General features: G+C 28.4%; 1 protein-coding gene across 2 annotated transcripts; it reads left to right on the forward strand.

Annotated features, from left to right (window-relative positions):
* Positions 1-2,608: 2,608 nt before the first annotated feature.
* LOC110021263 (LOB domain-containing protein 15-like) lies at positions 2,609-4,482 on the forward strand. Of its 2 annotated transcripts, none has more exons than XM_020719684.1 (3): positions 2,609-2,661; positions 2,768-3,017; positions 4,035-4,482. In XM_020719684.1, the coding sequence occupies exons 1-3, from the start codon at positions 2,648-2,650 to the stop codon at positions 4,332-4,334; spliced, it is 564 nt and encodes a 187-aa protein (XP_020575343.1). In that variant the 5' UTR covers positions 2,609-2,647; the 3' UTR covers positions 4,335-4,482. The 2 variants fall into 2 exon arrangements, with proteins under 2 accessions (XP_020575343.1, XP_020575344.1); XM_020719685.1 differs by having other exon boundaries at positions 4,038-4,482.
* Positions 4,483-10,456: the final 5,974 nt, after the last annotated feature.

Here is a 10,456-nt window from a genome sequence, read left to right on the forward strand (position 1 = left end):
TAAATGTATTACTTTACACACACACACACACACACACACACATATGCATCTTCTCTTGTTTAAACACTATAGTCAATTAAGTTATTCTATATCATTATAAAAATAAAGTAGAGTGTGACCAATGGGAATAAAGCTAACAATGAGTGCTTATACTACGGTACCATTAAACTAGAATAAACCATCACTCCTTAAATATTTCTTGTTATCTCAAAATCAACAATTAAGATTGCTTCAAATTCTTACGATCCAGCATAAGCATACAACTTAGAGCATGATTAATTATTTTTATATTATCTATTCATGAATGACTTCACAAAGAATGAATTCTTGAGTGATTGCAAAGATTATGAGGTTCGCAAATAATAGTGTATAAATTTTTTTTCTTAGCCTCATAAATTAGTCAACTTTGACATGATTTCCCTCCTCAGCATGATTGTGAGGCTACAACATTCCAAACCTGAGAATAACATGCTAAAGTTGCATCATCAAGTCTACACTTTATGGCATAACTCTTATAACTATTATATAAAGGCTCATATAATCATAAAATGGGGGATTCATTCATCAACTATTTAAATGTTGTTATGTGAAATGCATTCTAAGCTGGAGTAAACACATAAGCTAAACTCCCTGCAACTCATAATGAGTTTCAGTTCACTTAACATGTAGGCACATAACTTCTTACTTATCTTGTTCGCTAATAAAATAATAATATAATTACAATTCTGAGAGCTTCATTCTTAAATCAAAGGAACTTCTAGTAGTATGTACAACATAAGTATTGTGTGATATAAATGTAAATAGTATGTACAACATAAGTATTGTGTGATATAAATGTAGATAGCTCAAATGATAAAAATTTCAAGTATCAGTATGAATGAGTGAACGTATAACTGATTACCTATGCTTTACCCGAATCAATTGACTCCATATAAAGCAAATATAATAATAATAATAAAATATGTAAATTTTAGGTAGAATCAGTCAAACTAACATATATAGCTTCCATTTGACTGGATATGTCAGCGTTCATATGCATGTACGTAATAATTAGATGCATGCATGAAGATAGAAAGTTTGCTTGATTTTCTTGCCTAACACGCAATGAAGCTGTGGCCAGTTAGCATTTTCTTAACTGGTTAAGTAGAGTATTTAAACTAATTAATTTATCTAGGAAATTCAATTTTTATTGGGATTTTTTCGGACGTCAAGTGAACAAATCAAGTACAGTATAATGCATGCATCAATCCTCCAAGAAATAGCCATACCAGCGCTAAATTGTTGATACATCACATTGAACATATCATGTGATTTATTTACTCCTTTTTTTAGTTTTTTTGAGGTTTTGATGTTGAGAAATTTACATATTGTGCATTAAAAAAATATGACTACATAAATCTAGAGGAAAGTTAGACACCAAAGGACTGCATTGAGATTGTTGAAAGACGGAGATGCTAAGAATTATTTCCTTAGGTTGGACCGTGGGTCGACCGAGCAAAGGTACAGTCGAATGAAAGAACATTATGCACCTGACATGAATTATTACATCCTTCTGTGAGTTCAAGAAGCCATTCATGACATGGTTTGCTAGTCCTCAAAACTACCGCAAGAACTCTTAGGCTCTGTGGCAAGTCAAGCAAGGGACAAATGAGTGCCTTTGAGCATATGCCACTCAAATCCAAAAGAAGATTCTAGAAGTGATAAATATGGAGCCTGCGGTAGCACGGGCTGCCCTGACATAAGGGCTTAGGAGTACACAATTCAAATACATTATGGGCTTACATCCACCTAGTAATCTAGCCTAAATTTTGGAGTTGGCCAACTATTATATTGCAATAGAGAAATATGTTCACTTGTCTTAGCAAAAAGGCAAGAAATCCGACCGCCGCTAGGAGAAAAAATGGTTCATCAAATGATGGGTGGAGAGTGAAGGATGACCCTCGCTCCAAACACAACAGAGGTTAGTCACCTCATGGTGAAGAGGGCTAACAAAAATTCTTGAAGACAGAGTTGATCAAACAACCGATCGACTGGCAACTAAGAAACACTAAAACTCACTTAACTGAGATCAGAAGCCATTCAAATCTTTTTGCTATGTCAACTTTGTTGTCGCTAAATCATTATTAAAAATATTTCCTACGGTTTATCCGTTAGTACAGATGGTATTTCACTGTCGATAATAAGCTATATTCCTATAGTGGTTTAAACCACGCTCTCTTCATGAATATAAAGTATTACAAACAAATCATAAAGCGGGGGTGTGACAGAATTTTTTTTAAATCAGAGCATATATATATATATATATAATTGAATATTATGTTTTACTAACATACCATATATAGGTGGTATTAATTTATTTTTATCATCAATTCATTTTCAAGGAATCAATTTCTTAAAAGTAGGAAAATATCAAGAATATATCTAAAATAGAAGTTTAAGCGTTATATATCTAAATACATAAAAACCGAGTTGTACATATGTAAATCATCCAAAACAAAAAAAAATCTATCTTATAAACATGAATAAACTCATGAGGCCCACTTTCCCTTTACACAACTTGACTTTTAAAACACTCCAACATATTCATTTCATATCTCTTCTTCCATCCCTCCAATCACTTTCCTCCTCCCTTCCAACTCCCTTCTGAATGTCCTCTTCAAGGTACGTAAGAGATTCATATCTCAGCAACAAATCAAATTCTCAGCCTCCTCCTCATCCTCCTTAAACAACACTTAAAAGCTTCTATAAACTTTCTTTTGACCCCCAGGAAGAAAATTCAAGATAGAGGAAAGAAGACAACAGAAGAAAGAGCTGCAGAGTTTGTATCCATCGCTACTGTAGATAACACAAAACAACACGTATTGAACACTACAACGCCCTGCGCTGCCTGCAAGCTTCTACGCAGGCGGTGTGTGTTGGAGTGTCCTTTTTTCCCCTACTTCTCTCCCAGTGAGCCCCAAAAGTTTGCAGCCACTCACAAGGTCTATGGTGCTAGCAATGTCTCCAAGATGCTAATGGTAATTACTGTGCTTTTAATATGAGTTTAATTTAATTTGATTTGAATATCTTTATTTACTTATTTATTTATTTATTTATTTTAGGATATAGTTGAGATTAGATTGTCGTTTTAAAGCACAAGAAACTTGAGTTGCTTCATCTAAGATTTTATTTTGCTTAGGGACTACTATTTGGTGAACATAGCTCATAATTTTCTTCTGTTTCTGTATGTGTGTGCGTGTGTTGCGTACCCCTGCCTGTTGGTTAGTATCCACGGTATGAGATCACTCAAGTCGAGGGTTAGAATCCCCTCTGACACACTTGGCCATATGAAGGTGTTACTCGAATTGTCAGGCACGTTAAGAATGATTGGAGGCTCGTATAATAACCTTTGATTATTCTTTAATATATATATATATATAGAGAGAGAGAGAGAGAGAGAGAGAGATTTTTAGTCTATGTTATGCTGAAGTAATTTGACAAGTTGCTAAAGTTATTAAACACGATCATTTTTCAAGTGTGTATGATAAAATTCTTAAAAAAAAAAAGGTGAAGAAGATATATATGTTAAGTCCTTTTTTGAATTTTTTTTATTATTCTAAGAAATAATTAAAAATGCCTTTTTAATCATTATTTTATTGGGACATTTATAAATATATCACAAAATTCTTATGCCTTTACATCTCTTACATCTAAACTTCCATATTTACCCTCATAACACCTAAAACCTCAATATCACATCATAAATATCATCATTGTTAACTTTTTAAAAGCAAAATTCATCATTCATGCATGAATTTATGATACCAAAGACTTACAAGCATAAATATCAAACTCTAAAGTCTTAGATATCAAAATACATTAAGAATTGTGTGGTATGCATGTAAATTTCCTTTTTTTTCCCGCTTCTCAAAACATCAGATAAATCCAGAAAACATATCGACATAAACTGGTGAACGGAGACTTTTTATTTATTTATTTTGCATTTCTAATTGTTTAGGGGACATTAATTTACATTGTGTCTGTGTATCACGTAGAAGGTCCCGGAAGCACAGAGAGCTGATACAGCACGCAGCTTAGTCTATGAGGCCAACTTAAGGCTTCAAGATCCAGTTTATGGATGCATGGGAGCGATCATAGTTCTTCAGAAACAAGTAAATGAGCTTGAAACTGAGCTCCGACGACTGAAAGAAGAGCTCTTGAAGAATTCATACAGCGTGATCCCTTCGTCGACGCACGGCTCCTCCACCGAGCAGTGGCCGCAGCTGCCGGAGTTTCCCTCAGCTTCATCTTCCATGTTTATAAACACTGAGTGGCAGAATCAAAATATGAAATGAGTGTGCAAGAATATCTATATCTATATATCTCACTTTCATAAAATGGAGAGCTTTTATGTAATATATGAATACAAAAAAATTTATGTGTAAAGTTTTTATGTTATGCATGATTAAAAAAGACCAATTTTTTCTTAAATTTATGATAGGAGTGAGGGTTACTTAAAGGTTATAGCTTCTCATGCCTGTTTGGGGCTATTGTTCAATAGGCTATTACTATGTGAGAAGAAAAGGACTTTTTTTTATTGAGTTAGGAGTTTTTTTATTTTACTTGTTTTTGAAATAAGGAATGGATAAAAGAGTTTGCACATTTTAGTTTCTTTTATTTTTAAATAGTTATTTATTTGATGAAGTTTTAAATTCTATTTTTATGGTATAATTTTATAACATTTTCATGAGAAAGGAAAATATTAAAGCTTGCTTAATTGTTTTGCAATACTTGACTTATTAGATTTTTATTTTTTATTTTATTTTATTTTATTTTATTTTAATTTTAAGTTAGGGTCTAAGTGTGAAAATTAAGTAAGCTTCATCTGATTAAAATTATTGTAATTTTTAAGTTATCTAAATAATAGCATGAAAAACCATGCAACTGATTGGGTGTGTCAAATAGATGCAAATAATAGTTTTAATAATTACTTGTAGCTAACTACTTACACTATTATCTTCATAGGGAAGTTGGTGGGTCTCTTGGCTTTACTCAAATTGTTTAATAGTTGGGTTTTCATAAATAGGATATCCATTTTTTTAGAAATGAATAAATAGCAAATTCACTCCATCTCTTCCTTAGCTTTTGTTGTGATGAGATATTTGTGATAGGAGAGATTAATTTTACTTCTTATGATTGAATAAACATCTTGTGCACACACAAATAAGCATGGCAAATAAGCAAGAAACATAATTTCTTAATGATAAATCAAGGCAAATTGGAGAATGTTGGAGTCAGACATAGGTTGATTGCAACTGAGCACTGGGTGGGCAATGATGGGTCTGGAAAGTTAATCATTAAAGGATGAAAGACATTAATTTTGATAAATACTAGATGATGAACTTCACACAGAAGATAGGCATTGAGAATTAATCAATGCAAATCATCATAAAATGGCTTCATGTAAACATCAAAATTCTTATGTCATTCAGGAATATGCGTTAAACATTAGTTAACAAGGGGCGTTAGCCAATTAAATAATATCAATCATTACATAAGTTGGGCATTAGAGGACAACTAGCTTCAACAATGTTTTAATTTCGATGTTAAATGATGAGTGATGATGATATGAGCTTAACGTTAGGCATTGTAGGTTAGATATGTGGCTATTATCTACTTAAGAGAAAGATTGATGATCAAGGAGACAGGTGTGGAAATGTAGAAAGGTAAATAGGGCTAATTAATTGGGGACTTTTGATGTTTGTTCTGACTAATCCCATCGACATTTGGTCAAAATTATATAAAACTATCAAAATTGGTATATTTATAGATTTTACGAGATTTATCTTAACCTAACAATAAAAAATAAATGCCTTAAATTGAATTATCTCGTTCCTAGACCAACAGGCTAATTTCAGTTAGGGTTAGTCTAGATGATTAATTGGTGGCTAGTGATGATCATTATTCATGAAGTTCTAAATCAAAGAATAAATGGTACATTTCAAAGAAAATAGTGCTTCTTATCTAACATTATTGCTGTAGAAAAAAAAATATGATAATTGTATCATCCAAAAAATTTTGAAAAGATATAGGATAATATTAATCAACAATTGAAAGAATTGGAGATAGACAATGATTTAAGTGTGGAAATATTTTTCTTTGAGCTTAAAGTAACAACATCAATGCTTCATAAATCAAAAACACTTCAACTAAAGTTGTAAGGTATTAAAAATGGTTGTTGAACTATGAATTTTTTATGGAAAAATTTTGTATATCTACATGTTAACTACATCATGAATGGCCCATATATTGTCAAAACTATAAGAGAAAATTTGCAATGTGAAAATAAGAAATAATGATATGATAATTAAGCAATAATAAAAAAAAAAAACGAAGAGATTGAAATAACTTAGAAAGGAGGTGTGTCAATGACACTATCATTAGAGTAGATCATGCACTGAGTGCATCAACTGGTAGCTCTCTCTTCTTCTGCCAAGATAAAACCCATTCCCTTGTCTTCATTATGTGTGCACCATGAATAATCTAAAGAACTTTAAACTAATTACATGTATCTAGTTTCTCAGAAAGAAGAAAGAAAGTTGAGGAGAAATATAAGAAAATTCAAAATTATTCATTCCATTTCAAGCTCAAACTCTCATTTATTTATAATTGAATAATGAGGGTAAAATAATAAAAATTATATGTGATTTATATCCATTAAAAAAGGTTCTTTTAAAATATAGATTATTTAATTTTTTAAATTTAATTTAAATTATGTTGTATTTAATATTTTATAAAGTTTAGAACATTAATTTTAATGTTAAAATGTTATAGCATTTTTATGTTATAAAATTAAATCATTTACACATCATAATTTAATGTTTTTTTATTCTTATTTATAAGAATTCCCTCCTCAAATAAAATAAGATAAAATAAAATAAATGGAGGTGAATAAAATAAGAGATCAACATTTCAAATTTGGACAACTTTTAGCATGCTTTCAACAAGTGCCTTTCAGATTTGAACTTTTCTAACCAAAAGCTAACAATAACATAGAATAAATAAAATGATAATTAAGAGACAACACCTCTTTTAATATAAGATAAACAAGTTAACATATGATTTTTTTTCCATAACATTTAGCAATTTTTGCTTTTGCTATAGCTGTTTGATAATTATAGTTTAATAAAATGACAGACTCATGTTTGTTAATATAATTATGTGAACAAGCTAACATATTCTTAAGCCACATTTTGCTTCAAAAGTCGCAAGATCAAGTGCTATAAATTTTGCTTCCATAGTAGATCTAGATATTACTGTTTATTTATTATATTTTTATGATATTGTACCACCACAACATATCAAGACATAATCACTAGTTACTTTAATATCTTCATTATCGACAATCCAAGTAACATCACAATATCCTTATAGCAATATAGGAAAACCACTATATTGAATTTTATGGTTTATTGTACCATTTAGATATATAAAAATCCTTTGAATTGCTTTTCAATAATGAGGTACTAGTATATTTACTCAATTTTCCTACAACACAAGGTCGAGAATGATTTGTTAGATGCATCAGATAATCAATTATTTGATACTATTTTAATTGAGACACATTGTCACCCAAATTCTTGATAAGAAATAAGTTAGAGTTATATGAAGTGCCTATGAGGTTTTTATTTTGATAATCAAATATTCTAATAAGTATTACATTAGCTTCACTTAAATCTTTCATATAATATTAAGTTGATAAGAAATCTTTAATATTTTTTATAATATCTCTATTTGTGTCAATAATCAAAATATCATTAATATAAAGATATACCATAATAACCATTATCAACAGTTTTAATATAAACACATTTATGAGACCCACTAATAAAAAATTGATATGATAATATTTTATTATCAAGTTCTTTTTACTAATGTCTTGTTTTAATCCATTTAAAGACTTTAATAATTTATAAATTTTTTTAAAACCTATAGGTTGATCTATATAAATTATTTCATTCAAAATCTAAAAGTATTATTAAAAATCTTGCAACATGAGGATAAATATCAAAATAGTTGATGTCATATTTTTTGTGCATATCCTTAACTACTAATCTTAATTTATATTTATTTATAGATCTATCTAATTTTTGTTTCTTTTTGAAAATCTACTTACATCTAATAGTTTTACAACTAGGGTGTAAATCATAAATTATCTAAGTATTATTTGATAAGAAGGAATCTATTTCATTATCGACAATATTTTTTAAAAAGAAGCATCTATAGAGTTCATAGTTTCATTAAATGCTATATGATCATTTTTTAAAACAAAGATTTTAATTAAAAATAAATAAATATAATCACCTATATTTTTATCTTTTCTAATTCTCTTACTTTTTTTTCCATTAATTTAATTGTTATAATTTTTTCTATTGAAATAAATTTCTTATCATTATATTTTATACATTTTTTTTCTATTGAAAATACATATTATAAATTGTAACATCTCTAGATTCTATAATTTTACTACTAAAAATATCATTAATGACTGAGTTAATAATAAAAATCTATTAGTAGGATTATTAAAAAAATATTTGATGAATGCACCATCTAAACTTGTAGATCTTAATGTCCTCTCTTTACATTCTTAAATAGATATTTTAGCTAAGCAATTCCAAACTTTTAAATAAATAAAAATCTTAAGTTCTCTAGTTTTCTAAAATTCATGAAGTGTTTAATTAGAATTCTTATAAGGTACCTGATTCAAGATAAAATATGTTTATACTAAACCTTTTATCATAAATTATATAGTAAGTTTGATGAGATTAACATTATAATTATAATATCAATTAATGTTTTTTTTTTTTCTACTAGTCCATTAAATTGAGGTGAATATGGAGTAGTAGCTTGATGAATAATATCAATCTCTTGACAAAATAATTAAAATAAGTGAAATATATTCTTTATCTCTATATGATCTTAAAATTTTAATTTTCTTATTTGATTGATTTTTTACTTGTAATTTATAATATTTCAAAATATTAAAAGAATTAATCTTTAGTTTTATTAAATAAACATGGCAAAATTTTAAAAAATAATAAAACTTAGAAATAACTTACAGCCTCTAATTAAATTATCATTTAAGCCATAGACATCACTAAAATTAAGATTTAATAGATCATTTTGCTTGATTAAAAAAAGTTTAAATGGTTTTTTTGTTTATTTTATTTTAGAATAAATTTTACATTTCACATTTGTTTTAAATATTTATTTAAGATATTATATCTATATGCATCATTCTTTTAATTATTTTATAGTTTAAATTTCCTAATCTTTCATGCCAACTATTAGAAGAAAAAAAAATTAATGAAAAAGAAGATGGTGGATATCTTTGTGTGATGGGGTGGATATCCACCATAGATCTTGAAAGATTTATGTCTAAATGATCAGACATATCTTTCAACAAATAATATATTACTTTAAGGGATAGGAATATTACTTTCAAATGGATCTAATCACTATGATGAGGAAAATTGTCAAGATTTATGAGCCTATGAAACAAAAGATTTTTTTCATAACTTAAAGGGGTAAGCCAGAGTTAATTTTATTTTGGAGTCTCTTATCCTCTAGAGGGGTGTCCATTGTAATGAATAACATCTATGGAGTTGTAGCTCCTGAGAATAATCTCAATTAAAGTGTTAGCTTATATCGGACATGATTATACGATAAGTTATGCGAGATTAATATTTTAAGGTTTTAAATGGGTAATATCAGTGTTTGAAAATATTTGCATGGAATTAAAGGGTTGAGACTTACAATCTAGTGATGATGTGTCGTGGAAAGGCTTAGAAAAAAGGTTAGCCAACTCGGGAAAAGAGGCATACCGTGGGGATCAAAAATTGTGAATTTGCTTAATATAGGTTTGATTTTTTATTTGAAGGGTCATATAAAATTTCAAAGGGGTTGATTTTGATTGATTCATTTGAGCTAAAAATTTTAAGTTGGCAGAATTTGATTTAGCTTTGGAAGCTTGATTTGAGTTATAATCGATTTGATTAATTAGGGATAAGGAGGTTTGTTTTAAGTTATGAAAGTTAGTAAAGCTTGTTTGAAATTTATTTAAAGTTTATTTGAAGAGTTGAAATGTTCTAATTATGTTAAAGTTTGTTGGTTTTAATTGAATTTTGTTTATGGTTTGCAAAAATTTATTGTAATTTGTTTGAGATGTATTTGAAGTTGGTTCGAGTTTATTAAAGTTCATTTTGATTCATTTTGACATTATTAAAGTTAATTTGAAGTTAATTGGAGTTATTCATTTTTATTTTCTTAAGCTCACTTGCGATTTTTAAAGTTTGTTGACATTTATTAAAGTTTGTTAAAGTTTGTTAAGATTTGTTAAAATTTAATAAGTGTTAAATTTTTTAAGGTTTCTTAAATTTGTTAAATTTATTACATTTTTCAAATTCATTAAAATTTG

This window comes from Phalaenopsis equestris, unplaced genomic scaffold (assembly GCF_001263595.1).
Source record: "Phalaenopsis equestris unplaced genomic scaffold, ASM126359v1 Scaffold000125, whole genome shotgun sequence".
Lineage (NCBI taxonomy): Eukaryota > Viridiplantae > Streptophyta > Magnoliopsida > Asparagales > Orchidaceae > Phalaenopsis > Phalaenopsis equestris.